The sequence below is a fragment of the Pseudopipra pipra genome, chromosome 8, assembly GCF_036250125.1.
Source record: "Pseudopipra pipra isolate bDixPip1 chromosome 8, bDixPip1.hap1, whole genome shotgun sequence".
Lineage (NCBI taxonomy): Eukaryota > Metazoa > Chordata > Aves > Passeriformes > Pipridae > Pseudopipra > Pseudopipra pipra.
In genome coordinates this window covers 15,506,378-15,530,413 of record NC_087556.1, presented here as the reverse complement: position 1 = coordinate 15,530,413, position 24,036 = coordinate 15,506,378, and the positions used below count along the sequence as shown (strand labels likewise).

At 35.8% G+C, this 24,036-nt stretch overlaps 1 protein-coding gene across 2 annotated transcripts in view; it reads left to right on the top strand.

Moving 5' to 3' along the window:
- Positions 1–24,036, top strand: part of ADK (adenosine kinase) — a 277,174-nt gene that overhangs the window by 54,439 nt on the left and 198,699 nt on the right. For both annotated transcript variants that reach the window (XM_064663829.1, XM_064663830.1), the window contains exon 4: positions 19,142–19,220. In XM_064663829.1, the coding sequence (XP_064519899.1) occupies positions 19,142–19,220 (79 nt within the window). The remainder of the gene's footprint in view (positions 1–19,141; positions 19,221–24,036) is intronic.

Genomic DNA, 24,036 nt, shown 5'->3' with positions numbered 1-24,036 from the left:
ATAGCAAGAAGCATTTTCATTCATTCCTGTAAATCGTGATCTCTGATCCACAGGGTCCTCTTAAACTTTAAAGGTTTTTTTTTTCATACAACTGAATTTGAATGTCTTGGTACGGAGCTTTTTCTATTTGTCTTAGATTTTGGTGTTTCATTTTGCCAGAGTCATTTGGCTAATTCATTATTATCTTAAACAGAAAACTGATTTTGTGTTTGTTTAGTGTGAATGGATTTGCTGAAAATTCTCGTAAGGATGCAAAAAGTAAATCAGAACATTATGATCAATTGTGATTATTCCTGTTGAGTTTCATTATAGTCTTAATATCTTGTATATACAGAGAGCAACACTGGTGCTGAGCTGTGTGAATAAATAATGTGTGATTAGATTAACTGTAAGCCTATAAAAATGTTTAGGAGAGACCAATACTGAGTTTGAGAGCAGGGGTGGGGAAAAAAAGGGCGTTTTGTACCTTAGTGTGTTCAGGTTATTGAAGCTAAGTACATTGAGAATCCAGTAATATATGTGGTTTATCAGACAAGTCATGGCAGTTCTAAACCTGAAACAGTTTTTGAAATAGATTACGATGCATTAATTTTAACTTTTCCAAGCTGAGTTCAGCAAATGTAATGAAAGAGATTTATAAAAGCAAGTGAAAGTGGAAGGCATAGCAGTAGACATAGAGATATTGAATTTATTTCTGTTAATAGAAAAATGTTGTAATTATCAATTATAGTAAGCAAGTCAGTTATATTAATCTGTTTGCTTAAATGTGATGTTTGTTTCGATTCTTTGAAATAAAATAATGGTAAGATGTTTTAATTTTGGTTGTGAATAAAGCAAGCGTTAGGAGACAGGGAGTGAAGAGAGCCAATGATTAAAGCTTTGATTAAAATTATTAAAGCTTTTTGACTCTTCTTTTTTGTTAACTTACAATAAAAAAGTGTTGCAGTTTACCTTTTCAAATAATTTTTTATGTTTATCTGCAAAGTTACTCAATGGCTGTTTCACTTTCCCTGTTTGGTATTCATTTAAATATATAAGAAAATTATTTTTAAAAATAAAATGTTTCTACTTGTTGGTAGATCTGTTAACAGCCAAGAAGGTAAAACTTACTTAAAGATTTTGTTTATGTAGTAAATGCATCTTTAAAAAAATCGCATTCTAAGTTGCCCTGTAAGTAGAACCATTAGTAATGAGCATCATAGAGGGACCTGACAAGGTATGAATTATTCACTGGTAGATTATTATATCTTTGTTGTTAGCATGCAAGATAATGAACATAATTACTATGGCAGCATACTCAGGGGAATGTGCAGTTCTTCCCTCTATCTACACTGGAGTTACCATCCAAAGGAGTATTCAGCAAATATGGATGAGGACTGGTGGCTGAGCTGCTGCTGCTGATTTCCCTCTGCTGCTTAGGAAGTGCATATGCTTTGTACACTTTAACATTAGAGGTGTTTGGGGTTTTTTGGGGTGGGGTTTTTTTTTGTTTGTTTTTAATTTTTGAGAGTAATAATCATCCTCCTGTTCTCAGTCTGGCAGTTTTGTGTACTGACTAAAAGGATTTGATGTTTAATTGTAGCAGCTTTGTAGATGTACCCTCTTCTATTAGAAGAGTCTGTTATAGAAAAGTAGTATGAACAGTCTAATTGCTTAGGAAATCCAGGGTAAAAGGTTAATCAGCAATTTAACTTTCTTTAAAAGACTTAGCTTGTTATGATTTACATGTCTTAAAGAACTTTGCCAGGCATTCGTTTGTACGCTTTTCTAATCTGTGAGGCTGCCCACCTGATCTTAAGTTAAGCTTTCTTGGTGAACCAGTTTTCTGTTTTATATTATGATAACATAAATTATCTGTAATAAGCCATCCTAATTAATGTTGGTAAATCTACAGCTCTGCTCCAATTACACACTAATCAATTATACACTAATTTAATTCTACTTAGCTTGATACAGTGCATCATTAATCAGGTTCAGATTTAATACAACAGATTTACTGTATTAACCAAAAAATTGGTGCACTTAAGGAGAGGGAAATAAAGGAAGTCACTAGGCCAAACAGTGTACATAAATACTTTCTTATCAATAATGTGTTACAAAAGATTTCATTTTTCCTAGGGGAAGAATAACTGAAACTAGTTCTTTCTTTTTGAACAGATTATTTTTACAAGCTGAAACCATTGATAATATAATACATTTAAGCAGATCATGGTGGTCGTTCTGAATGCTATACCTAATTATCTAATATAGGCAATTGCCTCAGTTCTGATGTTATTTAAATGATTAGTTACAAATTAAATATATAAATTCTGCTCGGACTTTTAAAGGCTTTACCCACCTATAATTCTTCGTAGGAGTTTAACGTATCTGCTGCCCTCACTAGTGAGAGAGTTCCCTGTGAAGAAGGCTGTCTGCATGCTCTCTTTTCCCTCTCCCTTCACAAGGCCTAGGAACGACTGAAATCTGCCACCTGGAGAATCTCTAAAAGTTTGAGTTGCAGGATGCAGTTACTTTGAAAAGTACAGATGCCACACAGAGCTAATATGGTTTCCAAAAGAGCTCCTAAATAAAGACATTAAACAGACAAATAGAAAATTCTTAAAAATACAAGAAAGAACCTAACCAACAAAAGAAAACACGGTCTGCAGATGAGATCGTGTAAAAACCCCCGTTCCTCTCAGAAGTAGCTTAGTGTAACTAAGAAAAGGTTGCAGGGGAATAAGGGACTTGAACAGTTATTTCATGAAGTAAAATACTAGGTAGAAACTAAATTGAGTAATAAATGAAGTTAAATTTTCTAACTCAGAGGAAAGTATGATAAGTTCTTGAAAATAGGAACCAGGGAACACATGGATAATGATTGCTATCCTCGGGCCTGCTCTTCTGGATGATATGCGTCTTTGCAAAGAAAGGCATCTGAAAAAGTACTTTTTTTAATTCTACCTGTTTAGGTACAAAAAAAAATCATGACCAGGATTTATTTTCTTCTGCTGTATAAGCTCTTGGTCTGTCCATGTTCAAGGTTTCTGCTGATAAAATACATATATGAAATTCTTAGATCCAGACGGTTTGCAATAAGGGCTTGGGAAAATACAGTTATTTGTCTTCCAGAATCTTAATTTGAGATTTGTGTGTGATGCTTTGATTGTCATTGCCATTGAATTTGCAATACTGTCCTAAAACTCCAAGTCATGTTAAGATAATCATGTGTTCAGATGATCAGCAGCTTCAGTTCATTTTTCCAGGAGGTTTGCAGGTCAGCCATTTAGAGCCCTTCAATTTGCAAAGACTTGATTTAGCTTAATGATCTTTGCCAGCCAAGCTTGATTTCTCTGTTGTAGGATCTAAAACTGAACCAATGAGGCAAAAAAAGGTCTTTGAAACTTCTCTGGATATTAAATACTTCATGTCTTCAGGATGTGTCTTTGTCCAGTGATATATTGTGTTTACATTTTGGGGAAATACTTCTCCTTTCTACAAGTTAAGCTAACAAATGTGCAGTTAAATATCAGTTCCAATAACAACGTGATGATTGTATGTGAAACAGAAGAGTTTACTTTTGGGAGTATTTTTAGTGTGAATGTGCCTAATCATTGTCTCTGAAAGTGATGTAAAGTAATCTGCCTTGGTTTATGTTAAAACTGACAATCAGCATTTGTACAGGCAGTTATTGTCATCTCCACTAAGGTGGCAGTAACTGTCACCTGTGTGATTGTCTGAAATCCTTCAGTCTTGATAACAAGCGGACATCTCCGTGCCGATGGTTTTTTGATAATATGATCATACACTGTTTTTTATGGAGAATTGTTCAGAGCACAGTATGAAATGGGTGGTAATTCTGTAATGAAAAGATGTCCTTGTGCATAGAACATCATACGCTGTGGAAGATGGGATATGTGAATACGAATGATAAGAGAGAGAGTGAAAAGTGAGGATGTGGTTCCTTTACAGCAGAACTGAAGAATCTTCTGGAAGATGCATTTCTGGTCTTCTCTGTAACTTTTCTAATTTTCACACGTGATTTTTTTTTTTCTTTTCTGAGGGTCTGACTTGTGATCTTAACGTGCTGAGTACATACAACTGTAACGAGATGAGTGGAAGTTATACTTCAAATATATTAGGTACTAAATAAACCTGAATGCAGAGAAAAACAGGTCCTAAGTCTAAAATGTTGAGTACTCAAAATCAGTGTTTTTTTTCCCTTGTGCTCCCACAGAAAGAGGATGATTATACCTTTAATCTCAGTAGAATCCTATGTAAATATATTTGTTTATGCTCAAATACAAGTGTTTCACCAGAGAAATTTATGTCACAAAATACTGCTGAGAAAGTCACCAATTGTGTCTTCGTAAGTGGTGTATAATGGAAGGTGTAGACCCACAGACTGAGTAGGGAGATGAATAGAAAGCAGCACACAAGAATGAACTAAAGTCTTATACCCAGCTTTTCCTAACTTCAAAGTGTTTGACTTGGAACTTAAGTGATTTTAACATAAGGATTTTGAGGGCCATTAATACTGCTTCACACATTTTGTATAGCTCTCTTCTCAAATTATAACACATTTTGCATTATGTTATAATTTGGAACTTTAGCAATTTTTGGTAATATTTAGTATTTTTTTATTAACGAGGCGATAATAATTTACAATGGTAAATTGTGTCCACAGTACTTAACTAGTTATTTCAGGAGTTCAGTTTTTTAAAAAACATGTCCATGTGATAACTTACTGATGCACTGAGGTACGTGCCACTGTGCATGACAGTTTTCTGTATAGCATTCCAGGAGGTCTCATTGCAAAGTCCTGGAAAGGTTGCCAGTGGTATGTCATTTCCACAGCAGGAGTTCAGATTTGTGCAACAGAAAGGCAATAGTTAAGTCCTGATCTATAGTAACTTACATAACACACCATCCATGTTTAGGCAGTAAAAAAGTGTATGTACTTATGTGCCTGGTTCTATAGGGAAGTAGAACTTTTCACAAAGGTGTCTCACAGTTATGAATTGCCTTTGTGACTGATGGATTAAAGTCTCATATTTTCAAAACAAGTTTTTCTAAACATGGGAAGAATGCTAACTACTTTTAAGTTGTGACTTGCAAAAGGTTCCTTATGTTTTCAAGTATTTTATATTCATATACATTTTTCATAATGGACTTCTATTTAAAACTTAACATAATTTCCCTCTATAATGAATGAGAGCCTATTAATAAAAATATTTAAGTTTTTTAAAATGGACAGTCCCCAACAATTATGGAAAGTTAATTCAACTGTTATGAAAAGTTACTTTTTAGAAATAAATACGTATTTGCAACATAATTGTGTTTTAAGAGGAGTATAAATGTTCCAGATGTTCCTAGTATTCACAATTGACCACAATTATATATCACTGCTATATTGTCTCCCTCAAAAGCAAGTTCTACAAGTATAGTTGTGCCTTCAAGTATGACACAAAGCCACAATGTGGGCACTTGTGAACCAAGGAAGAGATGAGGGACATGGGACCGTGAGCTGACAGTGCTCTGATCCTAGACAGTTAAACTGCTATTTCTTCTTATATAGAGATAGGTATATAAACTGTAGAAAAAAATGTAGTTATTATACTATGTCCAATGCATTTTATATATAGCCACACATACATACAATGTGGTTTTTATATATGCACATACACATACATTTTTCCTGATTGTTGAGGGTTTTTAGTTTTTAATATTGTTTTTAGTATTATTATTCTTGTATGAGTTAAAAATCAGAGTAAAAATATTTTTGGAGACCGTATTTGTTACTTCCGTATCAACTTCTTAGATATTATAGAAGAGTAACATCTTCCCATATTGTTTAGTTACTAGAATGCAAGCTTTAAACACAACTTGCATTTGGCTCTGTTTTAACAATAGTAGTTAATAATGTATGGTTTTTGTTAAAGCACTGTAGAAAAAATATCTCATTGAGCTATTTGTGGTGTTTTTTTAAAAGATGTTTAAGATTTCACATACAGTTTAACCGATCGCAGATGAAACTGTAAATTAATACCTCATGAGTTTTACTGACTGCAGGGCATTGTTTGTGATTCAAAGCTGCTTTGTTCCTACTCACTAGGAAAAGACCCTGTTCAAGCAAACAAATTAGAGTTCACCGTGATATCAAACTACTTATTAAAACTGAAAACTCTGATTTTGAATTCATTATTTGACTGTGACTTGTATAATAACCTGTTTCGAATATATTTTGAAAAGCCTAGGTCTTTAAGGATTTAAATAAAATATATAAAATTGGTTTAATTGTTGGTCTTAATTCACCTTGGTTGAAATTTTATACTCCAAGCATTACATGGCATACAAAGTGAGAAAATGTTGCAAGTTTCATCAGTTCAACTTGTTCTTTGATAAGATGCATTTCCATTCCTACTGATTTTGTACATAGTCTTGATAGAAATAACAGCTCTGTTACAGAAAACTTTCAGACATATTTCATATGTAAAGTTTAATATTTTCACTACTGCTAGTCGTTCTAAGGTAGAGGGAGTTAGGATGAGTAATGTTTGTTTACAACCTCCCTTGTTGTATTCTCTAATGTCAGAAAGTGTTTGGAGGGAGGCTTTTATACTTTTACTATTTTTACGGTAGAATTAATGAATAAAAGTTGGAGAGGGAAATAGTTTTGCACAATTTGAGACGTTCTTCCTGTGGCATGACTAAGTCAAGAGCTTCTGCTAGAAAAAGGTAGACTTTGCCTGTGAACACAGTGGCACATTCAACGTTACAGGGAAGTCACCCACCATCTTTGGTCAGGTAGTGACACTGTCTTGAAGCTCTCTACGCAACAGTGCTTTTTGTGGATCACCTCATAAGGCTACATGTACTTCAGAGAGTACACTGGAAGAGTGTTTGAATTGGGTACTATTGCTGTAATGTGAAAAAAACCCCACCAGCCAGCCTTGGGCATAAGGGCCAAATGTTTTATTGCAAGCGGTTCACCACACTAACATCGGTGTCATGTTCCACCCAACCATTCAATATGCATTTATATTCAATAATAAAGCAGTGTATAATGGTGACCAACGCTGCTTAAAACAGCTGAAATGGCTCATGTTCCTCTGCTTGGTATTATGTAAGAACATAGCTATGGTCACATCCAGTCAGTTCAAAGGCTTAATTACTAGTATTTGAGACTGGAGGGAAGGACTGAGAAATATAACAGGCATTACTGAGTATTTGTGTTGAAGAGTTATTGTTCAACTGTCCATATTGTTTCTAGACATTTCTTTTCTCGATTAAATTCAATTTTTTCAGTCTTTTCTTAAAAATTGATTTGTAAAGAAAATGCTGTTCCCAAAGTAGTGGTCACTGTGAGACAGTTAACTACCAGGAACTGATGACCAGGTGCTTTGTTCCAGCAGCTTTCCAGACATAGAAGGTAACCCTCACTGATCTTTGGCAGCTGAGTTCCCACGTGGGATTTTCTGTGTCAGGAAGTGGGCCCATGTGAACCTCATGAGGTTCAACAAGGCCAAGTGTAAGCAAGATGCTGCACCTGGGTCAGGGCAATCCCTGGGGTCAGTACAGGCTGGAGGGTGAAGGGATTGAGAGCAGCTCTGCCGAGAGGGACTTGGGGGCCCTGATAGAAAGCTGAACATGAGCCAGCAATGTGTGCACTCAGCCCAGAAGGGCAACAGCATCCTGGGCTGCATCTAAAGCAGCATGGCCAACAGGTTGAGGGAGGGGATTCTGCCCCTCTGCTCTGCCCTTGTGAGACCTGAAGTGCTCCATCCATCTCTGGGGAAGACATGGATCTGTTGGAGCAGATCAAGAGGAGAGCTTCATCCCTCAAAACATTCAAGGTCAGATTGGATGGGGCTCTGAACAACCTGATCTAGTTAAAGATGTCCCTACTTATTGCAGGGGGGGTGGACTCACTGACCTTTAAAGTTTCCTTCTAACCTAAACTATTCTACAATTTCACGGTCTGTAATGCATTTCTGTACTTCATAAAAACTACTACATTTTTTTGCAGGCCTAAGGGTAAGAAGGAAAGTTTCTTCCTCCTTCATTCCAGTCTTCTTGGGAGCAGAGATGAATTCTTTAATGCACATCTCATGTGACAAAATGCTGGTTTTTCAGAAATACTGTTCAGCTAAAGTGCTGGTGGGATTTTGTGCAACCTAACAGCTGACCATAAGCTTTTTAATAACAGCATGAAGAGTAATACGGAGTGTCACTAAACCTGTCTTGTTAGTGTTGTAATGGCAGGGTTTATACAGACAGGGGAAGTCAAAATGACCAGTTTTTCAGAGGGAAACTTAATGTTGTCATATCTATGTCAAATGTTTGTATTTTTCCTTTCAGTCCAGGAATAGTTCTGCTGTGGAATTAGCCTTTTTAGTGCTGCTTGGAACATTCATTTTTGAAATGATTTATGCAGTAGTATCCCCTTGCAGCTTTTCTGTACCTTGTGATTTTTTTCCTTTGTTTTGATTGGTTGGTGCCTCCCCCCCTCCTAGTTCATTCCATATGCTAATTTTTCCCTCCAAAAGGTGACCCTCTGAGATTGTTCCTATGGAGTGAAGAGATGGACTGAATTGACATAGGCTGTGGGATGAGTTATTTTTAGCTGCTGGCATTTCAGGCTGGAACACTTCATTCTGTCGTGCTTGTTAATGAGTCATCTGGAGAAAATGGGCTTCTTGCTTTCAGAGAGGGTCTGTAGCAAATAATAATAGGCTAATCTCTGCAGGAGATATTCTGTCAAGTAACTAAAACTTCAGCTAGAAAATGTGTTGAAATGGAGACTAATCTCCCTGTAAGAATAAGCATGCACTCGCTATTATTATTCTTGTATTATCATGTATATGAAAATCTCAAAAACTGGAAGACTTAGGAGGAGCCAGGTAATGGTATAATAGTGAAACATTTTTGAGAAAGAAGGTTAATTGAAGACAGTCACCTTTTACAGATAGAGAGAAATATATAGTTGCTTCCTAATTCAGAACATCATACACTTTCTAAAATTTGAACACGTTACTAGTTCTAGAGGAGTCTTCTGAAAAGATTCCTAAGTAGATGAGCCCTATATAAAGCTTATGTCCTTGAGAGAACCCCAAATTCACTAACATTGTGTATTAGTTTTAAGGATTAACCAGCATTTTTGTTTTGGTCTCTACTGGAGACTATATTGTATTGTTTTTTTTCTTTTCTATGTGCAATTCTTGGTCTCTCCTTCGACTTTTTCCCTCAAGGTTTGAAGGTTCTGTGCTGATAAAGCGCAGAGGCTTTGTTTTGGAGATGAAAATATCACCGCTCAAGTAAAAAAAAACTTCATGTAAGAGTAATTAATCAAAGTTACCTGGTTGCTTCATTTTTGTATTATTATCATTTGTATTGAAATTCCAGACTTTGGTAGTGCAAATTCATTTATTTTTAAAAAAAGCAAATATTTAGAGCATACTGTTGAAAGATGGAAAAAAAATTACTCCCAAACCCTATTCTATAAAGGAAATTATTTAAAGAATAGCATGAGTGTCAAGTCCTTTTGTCACCTTCAGTACTTCTAATGCCACTTACCATCTATATGGTTATCTTATCTTATTTACATGTCTTCTTCTTGTAAAGCATATTACAAGTCTGAAGAGTTCTTTCTGTTTTGCTGGCAAAAGGGTGTTTCCTGCAGAGCTAATAATTTTTACTCTCTGTTGATTATTTAGCTGTTTGGGTTTGCTCTTTCGAATGATCAATGAAATACTGAGATAAAAGAGAACACTTTCTCTTACCTCCTTGAGATAAATATTTTTGCATTATTATTATCACCAGTTGACCCTTCAGCCTGTGCTTTTTAATGCATCTTCTTGTATTGCTGTGGTCACTGTACAAAATGCTTTAAACCCATCAAGTTTAATGATTCTGATATTACCAGTGTGTTGCTGCTCCTAAATAACCCACAAGACTTAGATTGTGTAAGTCAAGATAAATTATTTTACTTTTTAGAAATTTGGCATATATCTACATTTAGGGCAGTAGTGCTGTGGTCAAAACACTTGACAAACCTGTGAATAAGCTGGTGTAAGTATCAGAGTCAGTTTAACTGTAGTAGCATGGAAGTTTGCATGGGAAGACTAAGCCTCCATTTTAGCAGAAAGAATGAACTTTTCCTAAACATCAGGCTGCTGTAGTTAGACTTCTTCCAAATCCTGATTGCATTTGCTTATGGCTAGTGTGAGTGCACTACACTGACCCTACAGATTGTCCTGTAGTTGTTTCCCTAGTAGACAGTTTGTGCATTTGCTGACCAAGCAGCCTATTCTATGTATCCAGTCTTTGGATGTCATCCCATCAGTGTAAGTTCTCCTGCTTGAAGGAGAGTCCGATTTTTGTCTTTTCCAAAAGTCAAAGTGATGTATTTCTACGTTATCCTTTCTGGACAGTTCAGGTTCCTTCTTTCCTAATTTTCCACCACTACCACCACCCCCAAGTATCCAAAGGTGTTGATAAACAGCTGACTCCTTTGGTAGTTTCCAGTGCCACCTAATGAAAATAAAAATGTGGACACATGATTAGGTGCTTAACAAAAACTTACAAAAAGGAAATATACTTGGGAGGAAGCACGTGTGCTTGTGCTAATAAATATTGCCTGTGTTTCTGAGCTGAGAAAATCATGTTATTACCCACTATCTGATGGCTGTCTTAATGTATATTGAAGACAGAGCTGTATTGAGAAATAGGGAGGTTAAAGAGAACTAAACCAAAAATATCTCTTGGTATTTAGTGATGGTTGTGCTTAAAGCAGTGTTTTCTGCAGTCATTATTTCATGAGGAAATGCTTACAGTTCACTACATGTGAATAGGAGTTTAGAGTGGATGTAAACTATCTCCTTGGTCTACTTTTATCTCCTGGTCTATTTTTAATGTTTTCTTGGTTTAAATGTGCCAACTGGCTACTAATTTAAAAGGATTTACAGTAACACAAGGGGTGAAGAAAAACAGATACTTTAGCAGTGTAGTTGCATTGACATGAACCATAAAGAACAAAAAACTGGTTTAGGTTGTGGTTAGCAACTGTCACTGTTATTTTGGACTTTGTGTTAATAGAAAATATTACTTAGATTAAATGCTTCTTGATCTGAATGATGTAGGGAAACAACTAGCTTATAATTTGGTTTTGGAACAGCTCTGCAAAACTCCCTAATATTTTATTGACTCTGAACTGGAACCCAAACTTTGCACCTAACATCTTTTTTACTGTTTGGATGTATTTATGGATAAAGTACAAATTGTAAAATTACTATAGCAAAACATTTCTGTCTACCAAGTGTGAGTGTGCATATGGATTTTTTTTGGCTGTTGTTGTTGCTTTGTTTGTGGGGGGTTTGGGTGGTTGTTTTTTTGGTCAGTTCTTTACAAGTGGTTTAATATGACTTGTACTACAGCTTTAGATAATCTCAATTTACCAAAGATAAGGCCTAGGATCTCCTGATGACTGAATTCTCTTAATATTAAAATATTCTTGGCAAATACTCTATTAAGTGGAACAAATTTTCACTTTGATGTGAGCTGGAATAAGTTGATGCTTGTGAAACAGCATTTTCAATTAGCATTCACTAAAGGTTTATTGACAGTTAACACCTGGTCTCTACTGTGCCAAGTGGGAAGCATCTATTGCAGTTTCTTATATTTGTTGCATAATTAGGATTATGATCTCTAATTTGCTTTTAATTTTGTAAATCTAGTCTTATTTTCAGAATCGGTTAGTGTTACTTTTATTCCTGCTTTGTTATTGTAGAACAGACAAAGACACTGAAGTGTTGAAGGATTAGGAAGTTCACTGCTTTGTAATATGATAAACAACTTGCCCTTTCATTGTCCAGTGAAATTTGGACATGAAAAATTGACTGGTAGGTCTCAAAAAGCACGTATTCTTCCCATGCTCCTTATGAGAAGCAAAAGGAACATGCCCCAGTTTTTTTGCAGTAGTATTCCGGTACACAAGCTGCCAGATGTACACTGGGAACATCAGGAGCAAGGGTAAACATTGTAATACTGCAGAGAAATAACAAAGGAAATGACCTTGTTCCTTAGTGCTCCAGAACATACTTTGGCACATCCAAGGATGAGGAAGGTAAATGCCACATATTTTTCCCTGCCTGCAATGGCTTTTGATCCTTGTTAGCTATGCATAAGGGCAGAGAGCTGTTTCTGGCTTCAGTGTTTTGCAACAAAGATGATGGTGGCAAAGATGATGGATCTGCAAAATGTTTGAGTCTTGGCTGATGTTTTGGAAGATCTTTCAAAAAGACGGTGGGAGGAAAGCATGAAGTTGTAGTAAATTACTGAACCGACAGAAATTCTATAATAGTATTCCTGATTACCCATCCTCATGTGAAAGTTTTGAAAATCTTTGGATTAGAAATGTAATAGATGGAGGGGTGCTATAGTAATTACATATAGTGCACAAATTTTAAGATTTGAGGGGGTGCTCTGTGTATATATAGCAAGTGTATTCATTTGTGTTTAGGGGTAGAATCATAAATGTGATCTTTCAATAATTTAGTGGTATAGGGTGTTTTGGAGGGCTGGGGGGTTGTTGTTTGTTTGTTCTTTAATTTTCCTATAGCATTTCAGAATATCAACAGAACAACTTGCCTTGTGGTGGCTAATACTTCTGAGTGTAATCATGTATATTTTCAAGATAATGTAGAGGAAGATATCCAGATAATCTGGAATGGGGGGGGGGGGACTTTTCAAGAACACTTGCATAAATTTGCCCGACTCTCTGCTGAAAAAAAAGAAAAAAAGACTTTGAGAAATTTCTTTAAATCATGATCCTTAAAAGCTGATGTTTTAACCTTACATTTGAATGACTGTTACTTTTTCCATCTTGTTTCAATATGCCTAAATGCAAACACATGTGGAAAATGTTCTTTTGGCTTTTATCAAACTGACATTTAAGTGCATTTTTTTCAACCTTGCTAACATTTGTGGTAAAATATTTCAAAGCTATGAATCTTGCAATTTGCCTATGCTTTTTTTTTTCTTCTTTCATATATTAACATTTGGTACTCATAATCCTAACCTGTTTGGAATTACTGGCTTTTTTCATTTGGTGTTTGTTTGGATGAGGTGATTAGGAAAATACTTTATGCGAAATTCTAGTTTGCAACAGTAAATGCTTTCATGAAGAGTCACCGTTCTATGAACTTCAGTAAATAAAGGAGAAAAATATGATAATATGCTCTATTCAATTTTAGCAGTCATATTCCTAACACATTTAGGTTTCTGCTGTGTTATATGTCCATGGTGCTAACCTGTCTCCAATACTTCCTTTTTAGCATGTTTCATTCTTCCCCTTTACTCCCCTACCCATTCCCAAGCTCTTTAATTCTGTGCCAAGCTAATAAGAAGAACTAGCTCTGCATAAAGTCAGTCATTGCCAAGCAGCTGTTATAAAGTTTTCTCATGTACCTCTGTGAATGTACCTCATTTCAAAAAGGGATTTTTGCTCTTTCAGGTCCAATTTTAAGCAAGAGCAACCAATTATGTCTTTATTTCAGTCTTAATTTGTTATATCTCAAAGAGTAGGGGTAACATTGTTCCTATATGTAACTATCCTTTCTAGAGTTTGAACTTTGAATACTGAGTTGTACAATTTAGATAGAGAAATTAGCTACATTCCTTAGAGTTAAAAAATATGAATTGCTTTTCTTTTTACCCACAGTATTTGTCCTAAAATATTCTCCCTTCTGTTTAAAAGTAATACCCTGTGATTTAATTATCGTGCTTGAATCTCCAGACTAGACCTGTTCCTTAAATGTAAATTAGATTTTCCTTAGGATGAAATGATGAGGGCTTCAGCTTGCCTGCTAACACTGACCAGGAAAGGTTGTCTTTCAACAACATGTGCCCCATCTGCCTGGTGGTGTGGCTGCCTGCATCGCTCTGGCGTTGGCCCAGGCTGTGAGGAAACTGAGAATGTGACAGATGACAGGCTTGTCCAGATGTATGCATAACTACTTCTGCCATGCCCTGCAAAACAATCAGGATGCAGCTTTGGCATTATTGAGTTGTTTGTGTTGGTTTATTCCATGAGGGTTTCCTTAAAAATTGAAATATTCGGTATTGGTTTTGTAGTTTTACTGAGCTTTTGGTATTATTAAAACAGGTTGTATAATATGATGCATGTTCTCTTAAATACTTTTTTCTTTTATTTATGGAGTGATTTCATAGACATTCTGACACAGGTTACTTAATTTGAAGATTTAAGTAGATTTTTAAAAATGCAATTAAAAGGATCAAACGTCTAACTGTCAGTGTATTAGTCTGGTTCTCCTCACAGCTGAACATTTAAAGCTATTGCCATGTCTTAATATGGCTGCTCCTTGCCAGTAAAAATAAATGCCTGGGAAAGGTGTCAGAATCACCATTAATTATGATTTTTAATTAAAATCTAATTAAAATTTATCCAATAGCTTGAAAACATACCAAACTGTAGTCTACCTTCCTCTCTAGAGGTATCAACAAGGACTGCATCCCCAGCTCCAATTTACCTCCAAAGAAAAGAAGTTACAGACTTATGTGCAACTTGCAACCTTTTATTATTTAAGAGGTTTCCATCTTGGTGGTTTTGAAGGTTTTTATAACACCAAGCAAAATATACAATCCACTGAAAATATTTTATTATTGTTATACGAAATAACCTGATTTTTGTCTTACATTCAGGCTGTCATTATCTGGCATACAGAAGGAAAAAGGGCAAAAATTATTTTTCTCTCCTCTCTAGCTGTTTTTGGCAGCTGATTTTTTTTTAAGTGTAGCTCCCTGCTGATGTATGCTATTGAGTACATCTTAGGTAATAAGCAGATATATCAAAAGATATCCAGGGCAACACACCCTGCTGAAAAACAAGAGATTACTTTCCTCTACTTCTTGCAGATAAGTAGCTTCTGACATATGCATCAGGAATGTTTTTTTCTGGTACACTCTCTGTATAAGACAGTTAAATGTTGGTATTCAGTGGCCATTTAACTCTTCAAAAAGAGTTCCTTTGTAGTTTAATATAAATTGTGTCATAAAACTTAACGGCATTACTTGAATTACTTTAATTTTCCTTACTGTAACTTCATTGCCTTATGTTGTCTGCTCTCAGTTGTAGGGTATGTTTTATGTGCTTATTTTTCTTGTCAGTTTGGCTTTGGTGAGCCAAACACGAGTGTATCTGTTGCTGTGTAACAAGAAGATAGTCCCCGCTCCAAAAAGCCTCCGATTTTGTGTCTAAAGCAAGTTACGGGAGATGGGTATTGATCCAGGAGAGGATTGCCAGCTATTCCGCTGGAGAATAGCCTCGGGAAATCACACTGCCTTGCTGATGACTTTCTTTGACATTACGGTGAAAGATAGTTTGCAGGAAGATTTAAAGTAGATTTGCTAATAGTCATAGAAAATTCTAGTAACTGGACAGTGGATGATATCATGGGTTAGTGAGGGAAAAGCTATTTTTGTTGACAGCTTTGTGCCCAGAGGCTGTTGTAAATCTGAATGTACCGAATGAAGGATGGTGTGTTCAGTGCAGAACACTTTGCAGGGCCTTGGAAACACAGAGAAGGGACTTCTGCTTGCAATGGCTGAGAAGGGGGAGAGGAGAGCTGTGGGGAGAGGCAAGAGCTGGGCAGAGGGGTAGCCAGCACAGATGATCTTTGCAGGTGTCTGAGGGGATTAGATGTTACGATGAGTGCATTTTTCTGTGTAAATCATGCTTTTTAAGAGCTGCTATGAGAAGGAATAGTGTAAGGTTTAAACCTGATTTTGTAAGAGCACACAGAGAAGATGGATGGCGATGGTCAGGTTATGAATGGTCTGAGAGACAAACAGGGTTGTGAAATTGGTATGGCGTATGTAAGAAGAGTCTGTGCCTTCTAAAAATAAACTTCGACCTCCTGTAACGTAAGGAGCTGTATTTTGTAAAAAAAAAAAGGCTAAAAGATTATGTTCTCATTCTTGTTTGTATTCCTTTGTATAATAGCTTCTTTGACTACCACCTTATAATTTTTTTTTTTTAAATAGCCATTAATTCTGTCAAATGTGAGGCTACTGAAAAGGCTCACCTTTCAGTATCGAGTTCAATTAGTAGTATATGCTTTTTTAAAACAGGGAGAAAAGAAAAAACCTGACAGAAGTGCTATTGCCTTTAGTATAGCTGAGCAAAACATTAACATATCCTCTTTGGTCAGTGCTAGAGTTATCAGCAGTATCACAGCTCAAAACATATGCTGCTGCAAATGCAAACTTGTTTTTGTTAAAAATGCTTTAATGTGGTGGACAAATTCATGGTACCAAAAGTAGGGCCCCCTTTATATGGTGCCAATTGTGGGATTTATTATATTCTGTTATTTAAGGTAATGGTATGTTGCTAGGTCAGGAAAAGGGTCATAGTTCTCAGATATAGCAGAGCCTAAAGAAATACTCAGAAAGACCAACAACTGCAGAACGTGAAACACAAATAATATTCAGTCTTGCTCATAAGGTTCTAATTTTCTTGAATTATCCTAAGTGTGATAACAGCTTAGTCCTGAAGCACACACAGAAGCTCTGTTCAGCATTCCCGGACCTTGGAAGTTGAACTTCCTTCCTTAAAGTGGAGGGTTTTATAAAAGCAAACACCATGTTTCTGAAGCATGCTGGAATGACAGTCTTCTCTTTGCAGGTCAGGCATACAGCAGACAGTGACAAAGTCTGTGTTCCCACGCTGCCTGTGCCATCTGCTGACACTGTGAAAAATGTCCATCTAACTGTTCATCTTAAGATAAAAAACTATCAGCGCTCTGAATTTTGAGGTCATTCTTGATACAACTTGGTTACCAGGCTCTTGTGGATTAAAACATCACAATTTATATTGTCCTTTTGATGTGTCATGGAAAATGACCAGCAAAATGTACTTTTCTTGCAGCTGTATGAACTCGTTCTGTTTTATATAACAGATGGTTAGAGACATTGAATGCACCATCTTAATTCCAAGAAAAGGAGTTAGGTCTCTTGATATTCCATCTGAAATACTGGAAGACAGTCACCATTGTTTGTGTTATTCTATTAAGTAATTGTAAAATAATTTGTTCAGATTATTTCTTAGATTACCTAGCTTTCACTTTGAAATCTTCATAATACAGACAGTATTTTATGGTTGTTCCCAATGTTGTTTTTTTCCCCAAATTCAGATACTACCTATTTTATTTTTCATTTGAACTACAAGTATTTAAATACATACTTATCTAGGCTTAGAGCTGCTAACATAGGTGATCAACTGCAGTATATACTGGGTTTATGAGGTTTAACATGCCATTAAATAACATGGACATGGAAACTTTAGCTACCTTTAAGTAAAGGAATTAAAATATCAAGTGGCAATGCTTGTAGATATACAAGAATACAAAAATAACTATGTGATTTCCACAGTACACACTCAAATTGAGTGAAAAGGTAAAATGTCAAATAAATTAAAGAAAAAATGTTGCCAAAATGCTTAATTGGTTCGTGATAGTTTGTCTTTGCTTGAGAAGCAATTGTTAGGAGACTTGTTGGTTTTTGTTATTTTTTTTCCCCACATTCAGCTACTGCTGCCATTGGAGGTTTCAATTGCTTGACGTAGAATTGATAATTAATAGTATGAATAACTGTGAAAAGCATATGTAGTAATTTAGTTCTTGGTTCTTTTTAATTGTCTGCCCATTGGTAGTTTGCTAGGGTGAGTAGCTCATTATTCAAACACTTTAGATGGAAAGCACTGCAGAAATAAAAATCCTCTTATTAGAAACACGGTTTTGAAAAAAAAAACCACACCTTTTAAACAAACAAGTCATTCTTTGACAAATCTATCCCCAAAACTGTTATTCATGTGCTGTAAAGAGATTGGGATTGGGAGAGGGAGAGGACAGGTAGGGTTGGCAGGTAGCATTCATTTTTCACTGTGTCCAAAATAAAGACGGTAGAAGTAAATACAGTAAAATATATTGGAATACATCTAACTGGACAGGCTTAATCTGTTGAAGGTAAACAGATAAAGTAAATAGGCATTAAGGGTAAAGCTGTGCTATTAATTAGGTTTGACCTTGAGGTGATTTTGAACCTCAAATCTGCAAAAATTTTACAGTAAACATTTTGACTTGCCTGCAGGAGTATTTCCTTCTAAGTCTAATGTCTTCTGAGGTTGTTAATCCTGTGTTTAATCCACTCATTTTGAAGTGTGCTTGGAATTTGAAGGCAGGATGCAGTATTTGTGCACAACCTCCCTGCAGCCTCCACAACTCCCTCGTTCCTGTTCCCTCTTCTGTGACACTTCCCTTTTCTGTAGCCTGTGCTCAGGGAGGAGTCTGGTTCTTAAGCTCTGGTGTTCTGTGATCAGAGATGGAACACATGTCCTAGACAACGAAGAGTGTCTTACAGACACTGCCTCTTAACCGGAAAGTTTGATCTGAAATATGAGGCTAGATATTTCTGTTAAAAGTTTAAATATTTGTTTTAGTGTTCAAACCTAATATACTACTGAATGTTAACAGAGAATTCTATGTTTTCATAGTTGTATGACTTGAAGGATTTGAAAGCTCACCTTGGAGACACTTGCCTTTTCTGTTATCAAATTTTCTCACACACCAGTAGATTTGCACATCAAAGTTCTTCACCTGTCAAAGTATACTATCTCATATGAAAGTTTAAGATGTAGCACCATTGTTTGGGTCAAGTTAATTTTGGACTAGGCAACAAATCTCAATCTTCTCACTTAAACTAGAAATAGAATGTGAAGTTTAATGGGATGAAATAAGTATCTGAATATCTTCATTTATGTAATTTTTCTTCAAGGATATATTTCACCTATCTAACAGTTCACTGCAGTCAAGCCTATACTTCAGATATTTTTTTTCCCCTCAGTTGTTTACTCCACTTTCAACTTTAAGGTGAAGAATTCAATTTGATGTCACACTTTGTATTGTAATTTGGACAAAATCTAAATAGATGTTTCCAGCTTGCATCATGGATAACAATTGATGTGTATGAATTTCTTGTTTACAAATAATGTGATGTCATCTACTTCTAATCTTCATGTCTTTTTCTGGAAAAAAAAATTGCAAAGTTTAACTTTTTTCTTTTCCTCTTTTTGTTTTTTTTTTAACAGATTCGAAGAACTTGTGAAAAAATTCAAAGTAGAATATCATGCCGGTGGTTCTACTCAAAATTCCGTTAAAGTGGCCCAGGTTTGTTCTTCCTTAGCAAAGAATTACTGCTAATTTCAAATGTTGAGTTTGAATCCACTTGATGCTCTCTGTTGTCTGTTTGAATGAGCACTGCAGAGCAGGTACTTGGGACTCTGTTGCTCAGATTACGTTTGTAGGTTTTTATATGATTTGTTTTGAAGTTGTGCTCTTTAGTCTTTTCACACACGTTCTGCTAAGGTTGTAGTTACAACTGGAGTGTACTGGGAGGGAAAGGCTTTTGTCAGAGATTTGTGGTGGAAGGATAAGAGGCAAGGACAAGGTCCCTCACTGCAGTTAGGAAGCTTACAATGAGGAGGAAAATGTCACAATGAGAAGGGTTAAACAGAGGAGTTGTTGAATCTCTGTTCTTGGAGACTTTCATAACTTACCAGTATGAGTTTTTTGGGCAACCAGATCTAAATTTGAGGCTGGCCCTGTGGTTTGGACTGGAGACCTGCAAAGGTCCCCTCTAGCCTGCGTTGTTCTGTGATTCTAATCACATTTATCCTGTAAGAACTTGCAAGTTTGTCCATAAAAGATCAAAATGTAAAACTTCCTTTTATACAAGGAGAATGTTTCTGGCTATGGGTATGATGAATAACAGTAATGATGGATTTGGTTTCAGGTATATTAGCTTTTCTGTAAGTAAAGTGTGCCTTTAGTCACAATACTTTCAGGCATATACCTGTGCGAATATTCTTAGATTGCGAGAGGTGTAAAAGTTCTATAAATAAAAATACACAAACAATTATAACCTTTTTGTTAATGATCCTGGCTTATTAACTTCCAGGCTCCCTATATAGTTAAAACTTACTGCCAGATAGCATTAAATGCACATTTGGAAGTTATAATCTAATAAAGGTTGCCCCCACCCATAAAAGGTAAAAGTATATTAATAAGCACTCCTCCTTTATACAAAATAGTTGCTGCTTCTTTACAAAGGTTTTCATTTTTTAAAACCCCAAATGTCTTGAAAATATTTGTGATCTTAAAAAATGTGTTATAATGTATATGGCATTGTCATTCTGAAATGGTTATGGTTTTTAAATCAAATCAGTTTTCTGAGCTTTGTTTTTAACAATTTGTTTGATTCTGATACTTTGTAAAAGCCTCTTCATCAGGAGAGCTCAAGTGATGGGAATCAGTCTCTGTCTGTATCACTGGTGCTTGACCTATAGGGGTGGTGTAGAGGTGATGCCTTTTTCATGACAAGTGATTAGAGGTGAACTTCTTGGAAGAAGTTCTGCAACTGTTTATTAGTTCAGAGGTATGAAATTCTACTACCATTCCTGCATCTAAACTGGGGAGGTTTAGAAGCAAAAGCATGTGGTAGGCTCAGTTTCTGAACTTTAAAGCTTTCAAAGAGCCCAGGATTTTATTTCCATCTCTCCTTGAAGTGACCTCTGTGGCATCAGCTAATTTCTTAGTGAAGTATGTCTCATTCTTAGCTGTCTTGTAACCTATCAGTGCAGGTGTTGTTCAATAATTATACTATGAAGGACCCAGTACACCATAGAGAGTCAAGGAAATAGATGGAATTTAAATCAACAAAATGTAGGGATTTCTATGTCAATGCTCCTTTCTTACACTGATTGGGTTTTGTCAGTGAACTTTTCCTTGGCTCAGAGCTGGGAGACTCATTCAGCTCCAGTTGCCATCTGGAATTGTATTTGTCTCCAGAAGGTTTGTCATCTCCTAGTTTCTGTTTCAAATAAGATTGAAACTTAAACAGTTGTGCATGAATAAAATAACATCAGTAAAAGACTTTAAAAAGAGGGATGGGAGAGTGAGAGAGAGAAAAAAAAGAGAATTCTGGAAATCTTGAAAGAAGCTCTTATTCTTTAAGCTCTAGCAGAAGAAAAAAAAGTGTGAGGATAAAAAGAAGTAGTTGAAATGTAAACCAAAAATCGAACTAGAAATTCTGGAAGAGTATTTTTGCAGCTATATAGCAATATTCATTGGCTTATTGGAGAGAATGAGTGTGTAAGTAATCTTAGGGATGAACAGCTTAAATATATATTTATTTGTTGAAAGTAAAGATGGATTTAGCAAGCTTGACTGGTGGCTGAGAAGTAAAGGACCAATAAATAAGTTGAGTGCTGAGGGAGCCACACTCTTAAGTGAATGTGGATTCTCTGCAATAAGATATGTGGGGAAGAAATCCTAAGAATAACACTCTTATTAATTTCTCAACTTGTGTTACATTATGGGAAAAGTTTGAAAAATCATGCTATAAAGTGAGAGATAAAACTTAAAAAATTTTTGCTTCAGTTGTTTAAAACTTGATGAGAAATAATGACATGTTAAAAAAAGGCATCCTTGGAAGCCTGACTACAATGGAATACTACTATCTGAGTTAAATGGTTGGAAATAAATGGCCTCTGAATTCTGGCAATTGCTTTTTTAAAAGTTGGTTTCTGAGTGGGAAGAGGATATTATTAAGGAGTGCAATAGGTAAAGTGCAATTAATAAATTGATTGGATTCAAATAAGGAAGAATTTAGGAAGCAGATAAAAGGGTTATTGAATTGCTTTTTTTCAAATAGTTGTCTTCTTTAAGGGTCAGAAAAGCAACACTATGTTGAAATAAAAGTACCCAAAGGCAAAGTGGGTGGAGAAACTTAGGAGTATGTAACCTGTTTAAAAAGGAACAATGAACCTGTCATATGCTTGCTTACGTGGTATATGGTGATCATCTCCTCTGTTATATATGCTCATGTATTTTGGATATTTCCTTTGTATCTGCAAAGGTAGCGAGATCTACTCAAGAAGTACTATCTGTTTCCGAAAAGGATAAGCCAATTTCTTTAAAAAAGGAGGAAAAATGTCTAGAAATGGTGTATTTATCATGTGCGAGAAATTTGAGATGTTAATCACAGAAAGAGGCAATAGGAAGAAGCTCTGAATTATGAAGAAAACTGGGAAGAAAATGAAGCTTAAATCATGGGGTTTGGAACTAAAATTTAAAGCGGCATCGACTATAATGGAAATGAAGATTTTAGAAGTTTACAAAGAATTAATCAGAATTGCAGTCAAGCTGTGAAGAGCAAAATTAGATTTTCTTTTTTTCTAGCATGTTAACAGAAAGGGAAGATCTGAAGTGCAACCTTGAAGGAAGAATTTGGCTGGTAAGGTACTAAAGGGAATCTTGGTATTTTTTCAATGTTGTCTTCCAGCAGAGCAGAAGGAGAGTGTGTGGCAAGCTGCAGGAGTGAATGATGGTAAAGAGATGGAGAGCGTTTTGAGGCTCAAAAAGCAGAGTGTTGGCCATGTTGAGTGCCCAAAGCAGACATTATATGGACAGGGTATCTCAGGAAGGTTAGAAAAAGAGAAAGGTCTGGACCTATCAGGAACAGCAGAAAGGATCTTTTTTGTAGAAATGCATCTAATATACAAAGTAGTAGACATATTTCCACAAAATGAAATGTGGAAGAATAGTCAAAACATACATTAGAGGGGAAGCTCTGTAAAAGCAAAGTCAGGAGCAAATGAAAAAGTATTCTGTTGCAAAAGAAATACAGGAGACTGCTGGATAAACACTGAGAGGATGGAAGATAAATGATAAAGGGGCAGTAAACTGGAAATAGCACACTTTTGAGAAGTGTGTTATAAAAGTATTTTTATAAGTCAATAGTATTTTTTTAAAATATCTGAAAATGGTGAAAGGAAGTACCAGGAACTGTTGGTACCAAGTACCAAAGTGTTGAAGGGCAGTATTAAAGCTGAGGAGGTTGGTTGTTTATGTTCATGTTTTCTGGGACATTAAAATTGTTTGAACTGATCCTGGAAAGAGTGAGGGAATCAATATTACTTTGGCTTGACTCATGATATGAATGAGGTGGGGGGGAAGTTATTGATATATTTCGGAAATGACAGTAACAGGCATAAAAATGGAAAAGATAAAATCAATGAGATAGTTTAGTCATTCCCTAATGAGATTAAATTAACAGCAAATTGTGCCTTGGAAATACTAATTCTTATTAGGAGAGAAATAGTGACAGAAAGAAGGGAAGAAAGTGGAGATGGAAAAACACGTGAGAGAACGGACAAAATTGAGAGGAAAGGAAATAAGTAATCTGGAAGGAGAAAAGCTATAAAAATCCCAATGTTTCTCTGATTGTGCATCCCTCACAGTCCCATGCTTGTTTCGTCCTTACCAACCCACTTTCCTTGTCCACTCTAATCTCTCCTGGGTGTAAATTTGTCCATCTGGAAAAGATGGCTAACTAGAACAGATTGAGTACTTCTAAGGCCTTAAGGAAAAGTCTTATTGAGGTAAGTATCTTTTTGTTTAAGACTTTAGTATTGTGTGGAAAAGTAGAGACAGAAAGTAAGAATGGGAAGAGGGTAAGAGGAATAATGACAAAAGGCTTTCCTCACTGCAGCACAAAACAGTTGGAATCCAAATAATCAGTAAAAATGCAGATGATGCACTTCTAAAGGTGTTCTGTTACTACTAGACACAATAGTTGTGTTTTTTTTCCTCAACCCATCAATAGTGAGTGTTGATAATTTTGCTGGATCAAGTTTCAATTAGTCAGGCATCAGTCACTGAAAATTGCTTGATAATACTTTGGAAAATGAGGACTAGAGAGGATGAACTGAATTGCAATCATTTAGTTTCTGGCATAGAAACTAAAGTTTAACTTTCCTGTTTGCTTTAGTGATCTTGGCATTAGAATTATGCTTTTATACTAACTTTCAGTTTTGCTTTATGTTTAAAGTTGAAGTTGTGATGCATGCTTAAGAACAAGAAGTGTAGGGGTATCAAATTGAAACTGCAGTGTGCTTCTCTGACCTTTACTTGTCTCATTAAA